At 59.5% G+C, this 20453-nt stretch overlaps 1 protein-coding gene across 1 annotated transcript in view; it reads right to left on the bottom strand.

Annotated features, from left to right (window-relative positions):
• Nucleotides 1-20453, bottom strand: part of LOC124234438 (P2X purinoceptor 6-like) — a gene marked incomplete at its 5' end in the record, with an annotated part of 102335 nt that overhangs the window by 57885 nt on the left and 23997 nt on the right. Inside the window, 6 exon segments of the mRNA XM_046651780.1 lie at nt 7428-7502; nt 8475-8526; nt 10257-10328; nt 11663-11718; nt 11721-11812; nt 12551-12624. Of these exon segments, the coding sequence (XP_046507736.1) occupies nt 7428-7502; nt 8475-8526; nt 10257-10328; nt 11663-11718; nt 11721-11812; nt 12551-12624 (421 nt within the window).

Genomic DNA, 20453 nt, shown 5'->3' on the forward strand with positions numbered 1-20453 from the left:
CACACTGGACCTGACTCTGCTGGGTGTGGGTGCCACGGTGGGCTCTGGCCTCTACGTGCTCACAGGCACTGTAGCCAAGGAGATGACTGGCCCTGCAGGACTCATATCTTTTGTTGTGGCTGCCATGGGCTCCCTGATGGCAGCCCTATGCTACACAGAAATTGGAGTGCATGTGCCCCATGCGGGCTCTGCCTACCTGTTCACCTGTGCGTCCATGGGTGAGCTGTGGGCCTTCCTCATTGCCTGGAATGTAATCCTCAAGCAGCTCCATGGTGGAGCTGCTGTGGCCCGCGCCTGGAGCGGCTACCTAGATGCTGTCTTAAGCCACGACATCCGCAGCTTCACCGAGGCTCATGTGGGCATCTGGTAGGTGCCCTTCCTGGCCCAATGCCCAGACTTCCTGGCTGCTGGCATCATACTTTTGGATTCCACATTTGTCTCATGCAGAAGCCGCCTCTCTTCTTGGCTCAACCCCATCTTCCCTGCCATCAGCCTGGTCATCATCCTCTTCATCGTCATCCTGGGGTTTGCCCTGGACCGCCCACACAACTGCAGCTCTGAGGAGGGTGGCTTTGTGCCCTTTGGCTTCTCTGGCATCACGACTGGTGCCGCCACCTGCTTCTATGCCTTCGTGGGCTTTGATGTCATTGCTGCCTCTGGCGAGGAGACCCAGAACCCAAAGCGAGCCATGCCCGTGGCCATCGCCATCTCTCTTGGCCTGGTGGCTGGTGCTAACATCCTCGTCTCCACTGTGCTCACCCTAATGTTGCCCTGGCACAGCCTCGATCCTGACTGGGCACTCGCTGATGCCTTCTACCAGCGGGGCTATAGCTGGGCAGGCTTCATTGTGGTGGTTGGTGCAATCTGTGGTAAGAAGCACTTCCAGACAAGGTGGGAGGGAACAGGGTGGTGGGGCCCTGCCCTAAGCCTCCAGGGCACACATCTCCACCTGGGCCTGTGCTCCCAGTTGCATCCTGGGCCCAGGAAGGTGCTAATGATTAGACTCTCCACCCGGGCTTGTTGGGTGGGACCCACTCACCACCCCTCCCAGTTGTAAACAGAATGTCAGTTCCGGGCATGTGCTTCCAGATCCTTCCAGGCAGAGGGACTCAGCCCTCATCAGATTCTCCCATGGGCCTGTCACCTAAACTGGACTGTCCCATTCCTGGGTGGTGAGGGGGAACAATTCAGCACCCACATACACTGGGGCTCACTCTGAGAAATCAAACTCATAGCCATGTTCCCAAGGGGCCACCCATGCCCTGGCCCCCAGCAGCAGTCCCTGTGGGCCTGTCCACCATGCTGACCAGTCTCCTACCCTCTGTCACAGCCATGGACACAGTCCAGTATAGCAACCTCCTTGCCCTGTCTCGTATGGTCTGTGCCATGGCCGCTGATGGACTCTTCTTCCAGGTGTTTGCCCGTGTGCATCCGCAGATGCAGGTGCCCATTGTAGGCACCCTGGTGTTTGGGGTCCTCATGGCTTTCCTGGCGCTGCTGCTAGACCACGAGGCACTGGTGCAGTTGCACTGCATCAGTGCACTGCTGACTTACACTTTTGTTGCTGCCAGCATTATCATGCAACGCTTCCGAAAGGTCCCTCCAGCCAGTTCTCAGGACCCAGGCAGCCCTGTGGGCACTGAGCAGGCCTCAACCCTTGAGCCAGGGCAGCTACAACCAGCCCTGAGAACCTACCTTGGCTTCCTGAGTGGGTACAGACCTGGAGCCGCTGTGGCCTTGGCGCTCGGTGTCCTGGTGACCTCGGCCATCACCCTGGACTGCGTGCTGGTCTTCGGGGACTCGGCCCTGCACCTCCCGCCCTGGGGCTACACCCTGCTGCTCCTGCTCAGCTCCATCACATTTCTTCTCAGTCTCCTCATCCTGGGGGCCCACCAGCAACAGCGCTGGCAGGACACCTTTCAGGTATTTCCTCCAGCCAGCACCCACCGCGCTCAGCCCAGCCAGCTCCCTTCACCCCTTCCTCCTCTGCCGTGGCAGGATGCACCAGGGCCACAGGGCGGGGGAGGCCAGTACCCCACACCCCTCTCTCTGCACGGCATGGGGGCCTTGTCTCCGGAATCTCCAGAGGCAGAGAAAGGCTCTGTGGACTCCCAAGAAATCAGGCCCTGGGCCAGCAGCCCTTCCCTGCAACCCAGCCCAGCCCAGCCCTTGTCCCCTCAGGTTCCCATGGTGCCCCTGACTCCAGCCCTGAGCATCCTCCTCAACATCTTCCTCATGCTGCACCTGAGCTACGTGGCCTGGCTGTGCTTCTCCATCTGGTTGTTGATTGGTGAGTGGGGGCCAGACTGGGACCCCGGGGGGATTGCAGGAGGAGGGCAAGCAGGGAAGCTGGGCTGGGACCTGCCTCTCAGTCTTCTGCCACCCTTGCAGGACTCGCCGTGTATTTTGGGTACGGCATCTGGCACAGCAAGGAGAACCAGCAGGAACGGCCGGAGGTGACTGCCCAAGATGGCAGCCTGGAGGTGATGGTGCCAGCCTTGCAACCCTCAAGCCAGGCACCAGCCCAGGAGCCCAGCCATACGGAGCAGCCCACCATCCATGAGGACCACTGGGGGCCTACCTGCCCACCCTCTTTCCCCTACCTCCTCGGGAGGCCAGAGGGGCTGGCAGCCTCTTCAATCCAGGCTAGTTCAAGTTTGCATACCTGCCCATGCAGGTGGATGCTCAGGACTTCACAATCTCAGCCCAGGTGCTGAGCTTCGAGTCTTTGGGAGTGGGCCATGGCCAGCACTGGTGTGGTGGACTCTGTTCAGCATCTTCCAGTTTATGACCAAGTCCAGCTACCTGGGCAGGTGGAGTAGGGCAGGCAGGGAAGAGCCTCGAGTCCCAGGGACCCACAGTAATAACTGCTAGACCAGCCATGTGGCCTGTTGCTGTGTCCACTGTGTCTTTGTTTGTGTCAATAAGTCCTCATCTGCCCCTGGTAACCAGACTATTGTCCCCAACCCACAGCAAAAGTGTTGAGGTTCTCTAAGGGGGAAGTTGCAGCCCAGAGACAAGCCTGAGTCAGGGTCACAGCTAGGCCTAGGTCCTGGGGTCCTGCACTCAGGCCCGTGCCCTCTGCTCAGCTCAGAGGGGAGCTACACACACCAGGCACAGAGGGGTCCCTGACAGTGTGGGGCCAGGCTTCCTCCAAGGCTCTGCTCATGTTCCCTGGGGGACTTCATAGAGCAGAGCCTGGACCCCAAGGAGGCCTCCTAGAAAAGGCAGTGTAATTTTGGGATTCCCTCAGTTTCCCAGGGCTCCCAGAGAGCAGGGCATGTCCTGAGGCCTGCCCCAGATGGAGAGGGCCCCTGCCAGGGCACATGCATCTTTCAGGCACAGGCCCACATGGCCCACATGGTCCCCTGGGCGTGCACCCATGTGCAGACTGAGGCAGCAGCTGTTTCCCAGCTCAGGGCTGCCAGCAGCTTCCAGCGGCCTCTCTCCCTGCTGCCCACTCAGGGCTTTGTGACAAAGGCTCGGGATGGGACACATGCGGGCAGGTGGGTGCACAGGTGCCTAGACCTGCTCCAGGGACCTTCAGCCCACATCCTGGTGGTGGGGCCACATGCTTGCAGGTCCCCAGGCCAAAGCTGCACCCCTTGTGGTCTCCCCAAGGCCATGCTCCGTCTACCATAGACGCCTCCCCTCCCCGTTCCTGCCTGTGAGGACCACACAGGAAGCCGCTGGCTTTGGCAGCTTTATTCCTCAACTCTCTGCAGCCTCAACATCACTTTCTCTGGGCCCCAAGGACAACCAGGGACACGTGACCCTCTTGCAATAACCAGGCCTCAGGGCCGTGATCTCTCACCCAGGCCCTTCTGAATCCGCCTCCATGGACACTGCCCTGGGGGTGAGAGGCAGCAGGGACCCCAAGGCTTTGCTGAGGCTCCAGGTGCCAGATGATTCCAGATGCTGCCCAGCCTGAGCCCCAGGCCTCCCCTCCCCAGCCTGGCCTATGTTGCTCCACCAGCAAGCTGTCAGCATGGCCCTGCTCACCAGGGACCCATGAGGAGGCAGCCCCTTGTCTCCTTGGGGAGGCTACCCCAAACCCTGCCCCTCCCTGGGACCCAGAGAGGGCTTGGCTCCTGCAGCCTGTCCCTCCCCTCCTGACTGTGGGTCTGGGACATGGGGAAATTCTCCAGCAGGCAGGACTCAGGCCCCCAAAGGATTCCAGAGCCTGAACCAGGCCAGCCTGCTGGGGCCTCCATGTCCTCTGTTAGGGACATTCTCTCCAGCCCCTGGTCTTGGTCAGAGCGTGGTCCTCAGGCAGTTGCATCAGGCTGAGGTGGCAGCTGCTCAGACATGTTTTTGGTGTGACCTTGGGCAGCAGTGACATGTGTCCAGATATACAGCCTCCCCACTCCATGGCTCCCAGGAGCCCGGTGAGCAGGTTCCAGGGCGATGGGCTAGTGTCACCAAGGAGACATATAGAAAGTCCCAAATTACCCCATGCCCACCAACTCAGCCCACTGCCCCCATCCCAGCCCTTCACAGCCCGAGGGCTGCCATCAGGAAGGGGCTGGTGCTCATCAGCTGAGCAGGTAGGGGCCCAAGAGGGTCCTGTGTGCTTGCCTTGGGGCTTAGGGGGTCAGAGCATCTGCCACCACACTTCTCACTCCATGGATGAGGCCCAGAGCTTGGAGGGGCCCTGCCCTGGGAACCCAGCACAGAGCAGCTGCCACTGCTCCTCTTGTCAGGCTGCCTTCTCCCTGGCCTTGGACTCTGGCTGCACAGACCCCAGTGTGGGGCAGCTGAGAGGGGCTCTCCCTGTGAGGGGGGTGCCGGCAAGGAGGAGGAGGGCTGGGAGCCAGGCAGGGCCAGAGGCGCCCCCAGCCAGTGTGGTGGACAGCTGGTGAGCGGGGAGCTGCTGGGAACACTGGAGACAGAGCCTGGGAGAGCGTCTGCAGCCCCAGCCCCAGCCGGAGCCCCACTGGGCCAGAGCCCTGCGTCTGTTCTCTGCAGTCTCTACACAAAACTGGCTTCTGTGGTCCCCAGGCAGCACCTGCCGAGGCTGGAGCTGGGGGAAGGACAGGCTGCCTGGGAGCTGAAGGGTGGAATTCTCCCACCACGCCTGCCCTGGTCCTGCTGGGGCTTCAGTCATGGGTCCCTTAGGTTGGGCACCCAACCTTGCCAGCCCGAAACTCTCAACCAGCAGAGGAAATCTACAGGTCTCAGGAATGGGTCAGCAAGTAAGTGTCAGGGCCACCCTGGTGACAGTGTCCAGCTCCCAGCAGCAGCAGTGGGGACAGGGGCTGTCCCCTCTCTAAGGCACCTGGAACAACTGGATGTGGGGGTGCAGAAGACACCTCTGTCTACTCAGGTTTGACAGTCACATTCAGGCCCTGTGTCATTGCTGAGGACACAGGGGACAAGCAAGCTGGGACCTGCCTCTCAGAAGCTCTCTGCCTTCTGAGGGGATGCGTACAGAAGGCTCCCTAAACAGACACTAGCAGTGGGGGTGGGGAGGTGGGGCAGGCCCAGGGCTGTGGGGTCCAGAGAGGGGCACTCCCTCTCCCCCAGGAACCAGGGAAGACTTCCTGCTGGGACCCCCTCAGTCTGGATTCCCAGGGCTCAAGAAGGAGCTCCAGGCAGAGATGGAGGGCGGGGAGAGTGCAGAGGGGAGGGGAGCAGGGCGTGGGCGGGTCCAGCCCCACATGGTTGCACAGGTCTGGGGGGCCAGCGAAGCCAGGCCAGGAGGGCCCAGCGGGCAGTGTCACAGGCGTCACCTCCAGGCCTAGTGGCTGTGTGAACGTCTGCGTCAGGGTGACGAGGAGACATAAGGGGTAGAAGGATGGAACAGGTCTGCTTAGGAGGCTCAAAGACAAGAGAATACATGCAATGCAAGAACCTTGAGCGCATCTGGGTCAGAAAATAAAAGATTTAGGACTATTTTATGGCACAGCTGGGGAAATTTAAATATTAGATTTATCTGCTAATGTTAAATTTCCTGAATGTGACAAGAGGACAGCGGTCACCTGGGGAAGGGCCTCAGTCTCAGGACAGCGTTGAGAAGGATAAGTGTCTGGATATTTGTCACTTACTTTCCAACGGTTTCTTGTGAAAGCTGTCTAAATATATCCAGCTCTCTCTAGAGAGGAAGAGAGAAAGCAAATGGGGCAAAATGGTAAAAACAATAAATAAAAACAAATGTGGTGAACCCAGATGAAGGCTCTATGGGTTTTCAAGGTACTAATCTTTGAATTTTTCTAGGGATTTCTGTAATCTTTTAGATAAAACCTTAAAGGAAAAGTAAAAAGAAAGCCCCTGTGCCATGGAGGGGGGTGCTGGAGGCAGGGTGGAGCGGAGGAGGGGCTAGGGTGCGGGGTCCCAGCTGCAGCAGGGTGTGGGGACAGATGGGGTGGAGGCCAAAGTGCTCAGGAGGGAGGCTGGATGGAGCCTGTGCTGGGGGACCTGGAGCTGAGAGACCCCTCCTACCCTGGGCACCCTCACACACAGCAGAGCGTCCAGAGGGATGGGTCAGGCTGTGGTCTGTCCTGGCCACCACAGGAGGACAGGTGGGGGAGGACCTGGTTGAGGAGCAGCAGGCAGGCAGTGGGGCCGCACCTGAAGTTGGAGCTTCTCTCCCACAGCTGGAAGGAGTCGTGTGGCCAGCAGTCAGGGCTCCCGGTGTCCAGGTCACAGTCCCAGTGGATGTGGATGACACAGCACCGCCCTGCACACAGCACATCACTGCTCCACCAGCACGTGGGCCCCGGACCCTCACCCCAAGGCCTCTTGCAACCCTGCCCCCACGGACCCACCAGCAATGCAAGGTCCTCAAAGACCCCTTCAGCCATGGTCACGAGGTCACTGATGCGGAACACAGGGCAATAGGGACAGAGCGTGGGTTGTAGTGGCAGTGCTTGAAATAGGTGGTGTCCCACGTCTCCAAGGCATTGGACCTGAGAGGAGTTGGGGCTATGGGGTGGTGTCAGGAGGGGACAGGAAGGACCGGGGCCAGCTGGACCCAGCACGCTTACCTGGAGAAGTTGAACTTGCTGAAGGTGATGTTGTTTCCGATGAACAGTGTGAAGTTCTCAGTCTGGACCAGCAGGGGCTTCCTGCAGGTGGGGGAGGTAAGGGGCAAGCTCTTCTGGTCCTGGGACCTTGTCCTGGGAGTCAGGGACACTTACACAGGCATGGTGTCACTCTCCATGAGGCACCAGCCCCTGATGTCACAGGTCCTGTGGGTCCCATTGAAGATCACACACTGGCCCATTTTTATGCCTTAAAAACATGAGACAAACTCCAGGCCTCCAGTCTCCACAAGGCCTGGGAAGGGAGTGGGCTGGGGGCTGCTGGCAGAAAGGAGAGATGCAGAGATACCACCAGGCCTGTACAAGGGAGCCACCAAGGGTCCCAGACCAGCCCCCTTAACCCGCATCTGAGTGGAGGTGCTGGAAGACAGGGCCCACAGTTACCATGACTGTGCGTCCCCGCCTCCCCTTCAAGACAGTCCTTGTCAACCCAGCAGGTCCCGAGTGGGATGGAGGGGGCTGAGGTGGTGAGAGAGCAGAGTTGTCCAGGCCCAGGAGGTGTCTCTCCTGCATGATCCAGCCCTGCAGTCCCCAGGGACACACCCCTCCCCTGCTTAGCCCCCAGGTTCCCTGAGTCTGGGGCACATGGGAAAGCTGGAGGTGCAGATAAAAGGAGGTTCTCAGAGGGGGAGGGCGAGCAATACCCTGGCCAGATAGGGGTGCAGCGCTGTCTCCCAAGGCAGAGCGAGACTCGTTCCCTCCTGACAGTTCTGTCCTGGGGGAGCAGAAGTGACTCTTCTAGGCCCAGCTCCTCTGGTCCAATTGAGACGACAGAATCGGGAAGGTGGAGGGACTCTGGGAGGGTGAGCTCATGCCAGGGTGGAGGTGCTGGGTGTGGCACACAAAGGGCAGGACCCTCCTCAGAGGGGCCTCTAGGGAAGTGGGACTCCACACACTGGCCAAGGGACCACAGGCCAGTCCCTTCCCGCTTGTTCTGCTGTAAACAGGGACATTAGTGTCTGCACAGGGTCACAGAGTTCTGGGCATCAGCCAGGAGGAGACGGGGGCGAGCTCTGTGGGAGTCCCAGACCCCAGAGAGGAAGCACCCTCAAGCATCAGGCATTGGCACAGACATGGCTCTGTCAGGCGGAGGGTGGACACCGCTGTCCAGGGCCCCTGGCTCAGCGGCAGCAGGAGGAACACAGCACCAGGGTGGTAGGAAGGGCTGGGGACTCGGAGAAGCCAAATGAGACGGTGGGACATTTGTGGGGGTGGGACTGTGAGAAGTGGGCAGAGGACAGCGTGGGGCCACCTGCTCTGCCTCCCTGTCCCTACTTATGCCCTGTCTGCCCCTCCTCTCCACCCAGGCTGGGCCACCATCTCCTCCAACTAGACCCCATAGTGACCAGCACGGACCCCACATCTGCCCCCATCCACCTCCCTCCAGCAGCCTCCAGCGTGGTCCATCCCAATGCACAGATGGTCGCGTACCCCTCCCCTGAGCCCACCTGTGGCTCCACTGCTGCTGAATCCACTTCAGCTCCTGAGAGGGGCTCACAGGCCTTGTGATCCAGGGCGACCCCATTCCTGGCCCAGTCCACATCTAGGGACAGCCCCACTCAGTGCAGGGGGCCCTGGAGGGGCCTCATCTCACACAGCTCGGGGTCTCTGCCCATGCAGCCCCCTCTGCCTGGACATCCTCAAGATCCCCCTCTATCCTCACACCCTGCAGGAGCCCTTCCCGAGGCCCCCCTGTCGACTGACGTGCCTCCCTGGGTCTCCCAGCTGCAGCTTCTGCCCCCATCGCTGGACCAGCCGCCTTGGCTGTGCTGTCTGTGCAGGAGCTCTGTGAGGTGGGGACGGTGGAGTTTTGCAAGCCTGGTCTCGGGGAGGTTCAACAGGTGTTCGCTGGAGGCTGTGAAACCACAAGGACACAGTGCATGTGCTGGGAGGGACCAGATGACCAGGCCCCTGAGAAGAGCTGGCAGGAACTCCGCTATTCTCAGGAAGCCGGCTTGTCAGATCTGGTGGATTACCCAGTCCCGGCAGTTTCGAGGGAAGGGCCAGAAGCCTGGACAGGGGCAAAGAGGATCACATGGATTCCAGAAAACACAGGACCATGGGCACAGCACAATTTCAGGACAGTCTACAAACCGAACATTAACCAGACGTCTCTGAGCATTTAGAAAGGGAAGGACATCATGTGTGTTTCTGAACATCAGGACATCCTCTGTGCACGGGCCTCACCTCGTTGTGGACGGGCCAATCAGGGACATGTGCACCCCAGCCACTGTGGTGGGACCAACGACCAGGACTCAGGGGACGGGGCCCACACAGTTACCCTCCAGCCCAGCAAGCAATACAGTGCTGGATTCAATTAAAGAAAGCTGTCACCGTGGAGGTAGGCTTCCAGGGCTGTGTCCCTGGTCCCAACTTTTCACACAAAATCCACAACTGGGGAACTGTACATGTCAAATTGGTTAAGACAGTAAATTTTGTCTTTCTCGTATTTTATGGCAATAAGTAAAATTGGACACAAATTCACAGCTGGGGAGGAGAGTGAGTGTGCTCTGTGACAGATGCTGGATCCCTGCAACATCCTTAGGCTAGAGGAAAATGTGAGATTTCGTGGAAAGTCTGCATTTCTGCATGAATGGACAAGAAGAGGGTGGGGCACTCTGGCTTACCACAGTCGTCATGAAAAATACCCAGAGATCATAAGTGACCCTGCGCTCAGCCTAAGAAGGAGTGTGCTGTTTGCCCACAAAATGGAAGCTGCCCTGGAACACATTAACAGAGGCTGGACATAGAGAAGAGGAGGTGACCTTTCTGCTCAGCTCTTGCTATTAGAGCCCATCTAAGCATTGTGCCAAGTTCTGAGAGTTACACTGACAATCTGGAGAGTGCCCAGAGGAGGGGTCAGGCTGGGGAAGGGCCTGGACACCTCACAGAGAACAAGAGTGGAAGGGTCTGGAGGCTGACTGCTCAGGGGTGCAGAGTCCCAACCCCCACAGGCTGGAGGCCTTGGGTCAGTGACTCAGCCTGGCTGAGCCTCAGTCTTCTCCTCTTAAATGAGGCCTGCAGTAATTCCTGCCAGGCAGGGTGTTTGTGAGACGAAATGAAATGATTCAGGAAAGGTTTCAGCTCAGAGCCTGGGCTACGGCAGCACATGCTGAGCCTCAGGCACCTGGGAAGGAAAAGGGGGGACACGGCTGTGAGCCAGGGCTGGTGGAGGAACCAGGGACGTGCTGGGAGGCTCCCAGGCAGCCTGACCTCTGGACATCTGCCCTGAACTCCTTCTGGCATCACAAGGAAATTGGTCACCAAGAAGAGCACGTTCTCTCCCTGGAAGGCAGGGGTCAGGATTGGTCCTGCTTGGCTTCTTGATGGGACAGGCCAGAGGCTGGCAGCTGGGTTTGGGAGGGAAGGGGTCCTGCCATACCGAGTCATCCACCCTGTGCCTGAGGAAAACCCCTCCAGTGAGGCGAGTTGAGGCAGAGACAGGAGGCTGGCTGGGTTTCCGGCCATTTCTGAGTCTCTGTCTGCCTCTCTGGGGCAAGGTTTTTTTAATATTCACTCTCATTCGCTCAACCAGAGTTTTCCATGAGCCTCCTGCTTCTATGCACTGAGCATCCAGAGCTAAATTGGGCCGGGTGCCTGCCCAGGCTAGTGGGGAGGTGGACCCCTCATTGCATGCATGGCCGGGGGCCAGGGGAACAGGTGGTGAGCTCTGCACGGGAAAAGGCAGGGGCTGTGGGGAAGGGTGGCTGGCACCATGTACTGCCCATGACAGCTCTGCACGTGTGGGGGACACACACCCAGGAAGGGAGTGGAGGGCTGGACAGAGGGCAGCGAGGTTGGCAGCGGTCGGGATCTGCAGGGACCTGGTGGTCACCATCACAGAAAGGGAGCCTCCAAGGGCAGCAAGCAAGGGCTGGCAGGCTCTGACGGTGTCACCTGTGAAAACTCAGCCTGGCCTCTGCGTGGAGTGCACCTGGGGGCCACAGGAAGACCACAGGGACAGTGGGGGCAGCAGGGAAACCGTCACAGATGGAATGGACAGGAGGGAGGGGCGGGTGGTGTCGGGCCGGGTCCAGCTTTGGCCCTGGGGACGTCGTGGCCTCAATGGATGAAAAGAGGCCCCCCTGGGAGAGGGAGAGAGTTCCCTTGGATGAGGCAGGTGTGCACCAGGAGGCAGCTATGCTGGGGCAGTTGTCCCTGGGGCACAGTGTGGGCATCAGCAGAACAGAGGAAATGGGGGCTGTGGGGGATCTGGGTGGAGGGAGGAGGAGCTGGAAGGCAGCGTGGGGTGGGCAGAGGAGGCACCAGCCTGCAGGGCCCAGGGCAGGGAGGGAGCATTCACAAGCCCCAGGTCCTGCCCCCTGCCCCCACCCTCCCTCAAGCTCAAGCCTCAAGCCCCCAGACCCTCCACTCTTCCCGGATGCCCCTTTGTAAATGCAGTCCCTCTGGCCTCGCTTCCTGGTGCGGCCCTGTCCTCCTGGAAACCTCTTATGCATCCTGAGATCCCTGTCCGGGGCCACTCCTTTGTCAGGCCCTTCCTGAGCTGGCCCTGTGACAGCGCCAGCACCCACACTGGCATCACATCCCCTCTTGCACACACTCGCTGCAGGGGTGGGATCAGAGGTGTGAGCGCCTGGCAGCAGCACCCAGACACCCACATGTGGTGGCTTCATGGAGTCAGCCATGTCCCACAGCCGGTTCCCCAGCTCCTTTTCTGGGTCACAGAAACCCCTTTGAGTTTGGTGATGAAAGAAACCTGAGGGTCCAGGGCCTGCTCCTGGTAGCCTTTTTTGGCAAGGAGGGCCCACCTGGGGAGGAGGCGATGGGCAGTGTGGCATGTCCCTCACACAGTGAGCAGCAGCAGATCTGGCCCGCCCACTCAGCCCCTACACACCCTATAGGCTCCCAGCACAGCTTCAGGCCCCGCCTCTTCTCCAGCCTCATTTCCACCCAAACACCCTGCACAGGACAGACATTCGGGCCACGCATCAGAGAGCCATGTGCTCAGACTGAGCTGCCCACCTCCTCCCTCACCAACCATCCCCCTCCCCTGCCCCAGCCACACCCAGCTCCTCCTCAAAGGTTCCCCTGACCCAGCACAGCTGGTGGCCTTTCTCAGGGGCCTCAGGGCTGCAGCTCTCACAGGGGTCAGGGACTACCTCCTGCCCTCCCGGGGCCTCCTGGGCAGGATGAGACCATCCTGCTCTGTGCCCAGAGCCCAACACGGGGCTGGGGACAAGGCCCAGGTAAGCGGGCAGGTGGGTGCACAGGAGGACACAAGCACACGGCTCACTCTTGTCCCTGCTGGCTTCTAGACAGACGGAGATCCTTCCTTCTGCCCCTCCCATGTCCAACATGCCCCCTCCACCACCACCAGCCCGGCCCCTGGAGAGTCAGACCCCCAACCCTCAGCCCAGCAGGACCAGTCAGGGTCCCTCCAGCCAACCCGCCCAGGAGCCATTCTCTCACCCACCAAGTAGACCAGGACCCCGAGCTGCAGCAGCCTCTTCAGGGCGCCCACCCGCCACTTCCTGGTCATCACTTACTTCTCAGTTTTGTAATCCAGAAGCCCCCACGCTGTTCTGGCCCCTGGGGAGCCCCTGCTCTCAGCTCCTGCTGGCTGCTGGGAGCAGGAGTCAGCACAGCAGCTGCAGCCCCAGCTGAACAGGAGGCAAAGCAGGGGCCCAGGCCAGACCAGGCCAGCAGCGTTAAAGGGACACTCCCACTCGGGGCAGGATCCAGGCCCACCCCAGCCTGGGCTCAGCCCCAACCCCCAGCTGCCCTGGGCCTCCCTTCCTCCCCACACTTCCTCTGCTGGGCCCTGGGGCACAGACAGGAGAAGCCCCTCTCCCCTGCCCTTTGACCTCACTTCCCTGGGGCTGTGGGGATAACAGGGTTATAGGTACTTTGAGAGGGTGGCACGGGGGTGGTAGAGCCCAGAGGAGGGGCCAAGGAAAGCTTCAGGAAGAAGGGTCCTCTCAGCTGACACTGTAGATTCGGAAGTTCAACAAGCAAAGCTGGGGAGGGATGCTCCTGGTGGAGGAAGCCTCACATGTGACGCCAGAGCAGGAAAGAGAACTGGGACCCACAGAGAGAGAGCGTGACTCTGGCTCCAGAGAGGAGGGTGGCTGGCTCTGCAAGGTCCCCCAGGCCCTCCTGTGGGATGCTCGGTAGACCTACCCCACCCCCAAGCACAGGGACTAAGCACAGCTTTGGAGTCAGCCAGGGTCCCCAGTTCGCGGAAGGCGGGCGCTGCTGGGCCCACGCGGACGGCAGAGGGAACAAGCACCCGCGAGGTGCCTGGCCCTGCGCCTGGCCCGTGGCGCGCCCCCTTTTGAGCCCTGGCCAGGAGTGGGCTCAAGGTCAGTGCAGGCCAGCAGCGGGGTCCGCAGCGACCAACAGCCAGGGGTTGCCCGGGCGACCGCCTTGGGGAGTGCGTCTCTACTGGCTGCGGGGGGTGCCTGTCTGATGCCCTCCACACTCGATTGGTCCATGAGACCGGCGGGTCCGCCCACATCCCAGGAGGTGCTCTAGGTGCTACTTGGCTCATTCCCAGCCTCAGTGAAGGCGACAGCGAAATGGGCGGAACCATGAGGGTCTCTGCAAGATGAGAGGTCCAGGGAGAGTGAAGAGCAGGTGGAGGCGGCGGCCGCTGGGTGTCCTGCAGGGGTCCCGGGGGGCCGAGGGGTGTTCGGACCTGGGTTCGGACTCCGACCTGCAGACAGAAGGTGACGAGACAGGGCGTTCAGCTCTGTCCCCTCACCTTGGGGGTTTTAGGCGGCAGTGTAGGGGACAGGCTGGGGAGGAGGGGGCAGGGGACCCGTGTCCAGCAAAGAGCCATCCCTCCTTGGGACACCTGCAGGGCAGCCAGCGGCCCCTCCAGCCCCATGCCCTCCCAGAAACGCTCTTGGCAGTATTAGTTATTCCCATGAGAACACGCTTCCAGAATATGTTAAAATGCAAAAAGAGCCAAACTGTCTAAGGAGGGGTGTCCCATCTCTTCCTGAAATGGGATCAGAGCTGGGTTTTCAGAACCCACAGGAAAACTAAGCTAATGGATGTATAGAGCTTAGAATTATTTCAGTGTTTTCCCCTATAAAATGTTCATGAAACATACGTGGTCTGCGATGCAATAGAAAAGACACAGCACGCACTTTGCTGTCAGACGGGCGGGTCCTAAGCCTGGCTCTGCCGGGATCAGCTACTTCTAGCTGTGTGACTTTGAGGAAAGGACTTGCTTTCTCTGAGCATCGGTGTCCCCATCTGTATGTGGGGCAGGAGTCTCTACTAGCACAGGAAGAAATGCCTCTAGAGGGGAAACAGGCTGGGAAGTGACAGAGGGCAGGGGAGGAAGCAGGTGGCGGTACCTGAGGAGGCAGCCACACTTAGCCCCTGTCTCCTGCTTTCTGTGCCAGGGAAACACCCCAGAACTGAACCTGTGGCCTCATCGCATTGGGCCCCAGCTACCCCTGGAAGGACCCTGGGCCAAGCTCGGGGGGGGGGAAGTCCATGGGGGGCAGCAGCCATGGGAGTGGCCCTCCCTGAGCCCATCCCACACATTCCCCAGACTTGCTCTGTGACAGGTATGTCCCATCCCCTACATCTGGGAGGCATATGGGATCCAGGCTATGATGGAGATCACTACAGGGGTTGGGGAGCCCCCCTAATGCACCGGGGGTTCAGGGAAGGCTTCAGGAGGTCTGGTGAAGCCTAGAAGGGGAAGCAGGAATCCCCTGGGCCTGTGGGAAGGGGAGGGCCTTCCAGGTGGAGGGCATCGAGTGGGCGGAGCCCTGGGAACAGGAGCCAGGTTAGTGAGCAGCTATGTGTGGGGCCTTCAGCCCTGGGGAGGACCAGGCCCTCAGGCCCCCCTCTGTCCCAGGGGGCCCAGGCTCTGGCTTCCACGCTGACCTCTAATCCCTGTGTGAAGCGGCTGGAACTTCAGGACAAAGGACTGTGTGGGGCTGGCGCAGAGTTCCCTGGCAAGTGCCCTGAGCAGAAGTACCAGCATCTGTGGGAGGTGCCCAGACTGGGACAGCTGGGCAGACTTGAGTCCTCCCTTTCCTGAGGGGTGTGGGCCCCCCACAGCTAGGCCTTCTCCCCCGGACCTGCTGGGGTTGCTGGGGGAGGGGCCTCAGCACAGGGTGGGGTGGGTGGGGTGGAGTTAGACCCTCTGTGGTGCACCCAATGCTGGATGCCACTCCCTTCCTGACCCACCCCACCCCTCCAACCCCCTCCTCTGCTGGCCAGCACCCCTGCATGTGGTGGCCTCCCAGTGCCTGAATGCAGTGTGGGAGGGTCCTTCCACACAGAGAGATGGGGCTGGCAGTGCGAAAGGAGGGAGGGCTGGGTGGGAGTTGGTCAGGTTGGATCCAAATGCCGTCTCTGCCACAGAAGAGCAGGGTGACCCTGGGCATGCAGCTCAACCTCGCCTAGCCTCAGTCTCCAATCTGTGAAATGGACCCAACAATGCCACTCAGCCCTCGGGGTTGTGATGAGCATTAAATGCTCAGCAGAGTGTCTGCCCATGTACATGCTCCATGCATGGCCCCTTGGACTGTCATTGCCAGGCCTCAGAGATGTGGCAGGGAGGGCTCTGGTGGGGGTTATATTGCTACCAGGCACGAGTCATCAACGGGGTGGCTGTGGCTCCATCCCAGCATCCTCCGTGGCACCACAAAGGAGGTGGCTTTAACCCCTTGACAAAGAAGCTCGTGGACACATGTGGTAGGGTGGGGTATCCAGCCATTGGGTCGCAGAGTCGCCATGCAACCCCAGGACAGTCCACCTGCAAAGCCCCTCCCATGGCCTCAGTTCTGGAGTTTGGGGGATGGAGGAAGGTGGAGGAGGGCGGTGCCTGACTTGGATCCACTGGTTGGGGAGGGGCGCCGGCCCCCAGATGTGGACCTGTCGGAGAACCAGCCAGGAGCGGTGAGCGCCCAGGCTGTGTGTACCACCCTCACAGTGACCCCAGCCATGCAGAGGGTAGAGCTAGCAAGGATTGGCCTGGAGGAGCAGGCAGCCCAGTACCTTGCTGAGCTCCTGCTGGCCCACACAGGCCTGAAATCCCTGGATATGAGCTACCGCCAGCTGAGTGACCAAGCGGATCCCATCTGGCCTGGGCCACCGTGGGGCCCATCTTCCTGGGGCAGGGGTGGGTGGAGGTTGGCAGGATCACTCTGAGCATCCGTGCTCTGGCCCCTCTCCCCATGTCCCACCTCAGCCTGCCCCTTGCCCACTCCTTCCACACAGAAGTCTTACTCCTCCCTGGATGTCTCATTGCCCGCCGCTGCCTGTGCTGGGTGCTGACTTAGCCACTAGGGACCCAGCATGAACAAAACAGAGGCCCCGGCCTCAGGGCACACACATTAACAAGGTCATTCTCCACAATTATTGGTGCTACAGAGGAACAAACAGGAAGTGATTCCAGAGAAGAATGGGGATCCCTGCTTAGAGGGGTGGCCAGGGCGGCCTCTGTGAGGAGGTGACATTGAAGCTGAGATGTGCAGGGTGGGGAGGAATCAGCCATGGGAGGACCAGAGGGAGCGCATTTCAAGCAGAGGAACAGTGAAGACACATGCCTATTTGTCAGACTGACGGGCACCAGTGTGACTGGGCTATCGGGCTAGGGGAGACTTGCCAAGCTGTGGAGTAGAGAGGCCACAGGGGGCTGCAGGCCACAAATCATGGCAAAAGGCATGAAGATTTTACTTTGAATCTGTGGAAGACATCTGTGGGATTCCTTGATCTCACCACTTTCTGTCATGTCCCAGGGTCTTTGCAGGGGTTACCAGCTTTACAAGGTATGTGCAGTTCTACCTGGATGTCATCAACAGGTCCAATCAAGTTTAAGAATCATCTGGGACCCTGGATTAGGAATACAGATTCCTGCACCGTGGGCCTGCAGAACCAGACTCTTGGGGGGGATGCCCATGCACCCGCATTTTGCAGGTGTCCCAGGAGATTTGTCTGATTGAGAAAGTCTGGGAGTCACTGCTCTGTCTCAAGCTACTTAGAGCGTGTGGGGTGGCACCAGCCTTGGCCTGTGGGAATCAGCCCTAGGATCTGACTGCCAGAGAGCCAGGTTACCTTCTAAGAAAATTGCCGTGGGAAGTCAGTGAAATTACGAGAGAAGCTCATTTCAGACTTTCCACAAACCAAGTGTAGGCATCCCTCTGGGCTGCGTGGTCAGAGGGCAGGCACCGGAGAGGCGGCCGGGAGGGAGGGGCTGGAGACCAAGGCCTGTGAAGGCTGCACAATCACGGCAGGGGTGGTCTTCAGCCTGGAGAAGGACAGACTCCGCAGGGCCATTTTGTTTCCCCAAGTGGGGCTCTGTGGGTGGGCCCGACTCCCTGGAGGTGGAGGAGCTTGGGTCCAGTCTCCCCACCTGACCCATGGCGATTGTGGCACCTGCCACATAGGGTGGCTGCAGGGGTCACGAAGACCAAGCCTGGGAACCACAGGAGGCCGACTCCTGCCTGTAGAAGAACCTTCTCACCCTCCAGCTGTTCAGCAAGGAAAGGGCTTCCCTACACAGCGGGAGACCACTGCCCTTTCCTCCCAGCCTGGAAGGGTCTGAGGAAGGGGAAGTCCCCGCATCTGGGAGCCTGGGGCTCAGACCCGGCGCTGGGCCTGGAGTCTGCGCGCTGTTCTCAGGGAGGCCGCGCCTCCGGCAGGGAGCTCTCCGCGGTGCTGAAAGTGCCGCCCAGGTGCGTCAGGCTGCGCGGGCTGGCTGAGCGCTCTGCAGAGTCAGTGCATCTGTTTTCCTCTGCGCATTTCTTCAGACCAGCCTTCCCAGACCGGTGCTGGGTGCTGGGACCGTGCAGAGGGGTCAAATTCAGGTCCCCGAGGGGCCCTGGGCTGGTGGGAGAGACTGGCCAGGCAGAGAGAGGTCTGATGGCCAGAGCCAGGAAGGAGCAAATCACAGTGGACATGGGGCCTGAGGCGGCCCAGCCCAGCCGGGCGGGCAAAGCTTCCTGACACTGTGACCCCAGGTGAGAAGGAGGAGGAGCTTTTAGCCAGGTGGAGAAGGGGGTCAACAGTTCCACACAGGGGTACAGCCCGGGGGCATGTTGGTCCTGGCACTTTTGAGAACTGGATGCAGGTCAGACAGGCTGGGTGTTGACAGAATGGGGAGCAGGGTGGGTGGGTGGGTGGCACTTCTGCCCATTTTACATGCTGAATGTCTCTCAGGGTTTCGTAACCCCATATGGCCCCCACTTTCCTTTCTCTACCACCCCTGCCTCCTCTCCACCACAGCTGCGCTGGCCTTGTCTGTTCTTGCCTATAGACTATGGCACAAGCCTCCCAACAGTCCCCTGGCTTCTTGTCTCTGCCCCTTCCCACCCGACTCCAACCCCTACACCCACCGCTAAGGAGTCCAGCTTTGTCACTTCTTAAAGCCCGCCCTCCTCCTCACCACTAATAGGGTGCTTCCCAAGACCTTTGTCCTAGCATTCAAGGCTCCCAGCATCTCTCAAGTGCCCATGGCTCCTACCTCATTTCACTAGCTTCCCTCACCCACCACCAGCACCAGGCCTGAGTGCATTTCCACAAGTGCTCCACGCTCCCTTGGCCTCCACCCATTCGCTGTTTCCTGAGTCTGTTCTCCACTTTTATGTAGACATGCATGGGGTGTCCCTCAGTATTCAAGGTTATTTCCTCTGTCCTCACTTTTCTGAGCCCCCCAGGCAAGGTGAGCCCCCATCCTATTCCCACGCCTCCCTGTTTGAAGTCTAGAATAGCTGACAACCCATTAATTTGTATTTATGTCTCCCCCATTAAATGTGAAATCCTTGAGGGCTGGACAGGCCCATGTTGGGTTCAACTCCATGACCCTCGTGCCCAGCAGAGGCCCTGGCACACAGTGGGCATCAGTATCATTTTTTGAAGGAATAAACAGTGAATAAGAAGGTCTCTCTTGGCGCTTCTGAAGGGGAGATGTTTGGACCAGCCCTGGCAGAAAACACAGGACTCACCCAGCTTAACATGAGCTGGAGTCACCCTTGAGGCCCAGGAGCCATGGCCTTTGCCAGGGGACTGGAGGGATGAGGCCTCACCCCTCAGCCCCTCTGGCCCATCTTTGGGGGCATTTTTCCAGGTGCTAGTCCCTGTCTGTGCAGCTCTTCAGAAATGAACCTTGTATCTTTTAAGCACATTGTAAAGAGTATTTCCTTAAGTGACTTTAATGTTCCCATCTCCACTTAATGGTCAAAATGTTCTGTCTCTCTGTGTCCACTCTCATATCACTTACTGAGGGATCCAAATCTGAATGTCACACGCCTTCCCAGATGTCACAGGCACTCTGCTGGTGGGGACATGGTGCAGTCTGGTGACACATGTTCACTGTTGGGCATACGCAGATGCTTCTTGAGATGACACCCTGGCACCCTTCAGTCCCAGCGCTCTCACACTGCCCATCTACTCCCTTGGATGTGGTGGCTTGTAGCCCTCAGGAATGGGTGTCTCCAGACCCTGCCAGGGTGGCACCAGCGCCTGCAATGCTTCTGGTGCTGGCTTCCTGTGCCCCCTCAAGAGTAGCCGCTGCCTTGACCTGTGACAGAGACTGACCTGGGCTCATGCCCAGAAGGTGGTAGGTCAGGCTCTGTCCTCCCAGCACACCCACAAGCTTCAGCCTTCTCCCCAGCAGCCCCCAGTAGCCCTTCACTGGAGCCCCCCTGGGCCCCTGGGCTGCTTGAGTGGTACCTAAGTGGATTTGGAACCCCCAAGTGAGTATGGGGCCTCATCACTTTGTTTCTTGACCTGCTGCCACGTGGAGCCCCCTAGTCCCTGAAGGTCATTGACATTGACACTCCTCTCTCTGCTATGCTTCCAGGGGTTCATCTCTACTGTCCACCACCATCCAAGCCACAGACTCTAACCTGGACTCTGTCCTTCCACACTTGGGCCATGCTCTTCGCACCTCAGGCCTCCTGGGCTTGAGGCTGTGGCCCCTGACTTTCTCCACTATCACATGTGGTCTCATGCCTTTGCTCTTTTGTGTTCCAGGCAGATATCTTTCTGAGAGTCCTGGACATCCCATACAATGGCTCTGGAGATCCCAGAGCCTCCGTGGTGGGTGAGGCACTTAAGAGCAACAATGTGTTGGAAGAACTCAACATGAGATAAAGAGCATGGGGTGTTCCCATGGTACAGTCTCTGAGTCCATAGCCACCCCAGGGACCAGGGGCTCTGTGATCTCGGTGCTGTTCACCACTTTAATTCCAAAACCTACCACAGTCTGTCCATGATGGGGCCTGAGCCGCAACCCAAGAGCACCCAGCTCCGTCCTTCTCACTCGAGTTCATCATTCAAACATTGGGGCTCGTGATTCCCACTGCACAGGCAGGAGCTGGGAATCGCACACGTGTGTGTGAAGCATCTTCAGAGAGTCTGGTGCAGGGCGGGTGCTCACATGCTCTGGTCAGCTCATGGCTCCTGGGGGCCTGCTGT

This window comes from Equus quagga, unplaced genomic scaffold, assembly GCF_021613505.1.
Source record: "Equus quagga isolate Etosha38 unplaced genomic scaffold, UCLA_HA_Equagga_1.0 73884_RagTag, whole genome shotgun sequence".
Lineage (NCBI taxonomy): Eukaryota > Metazoa > Chordata > Mammalia > Perissodactyla > Equidae > Equus > Equus quagga.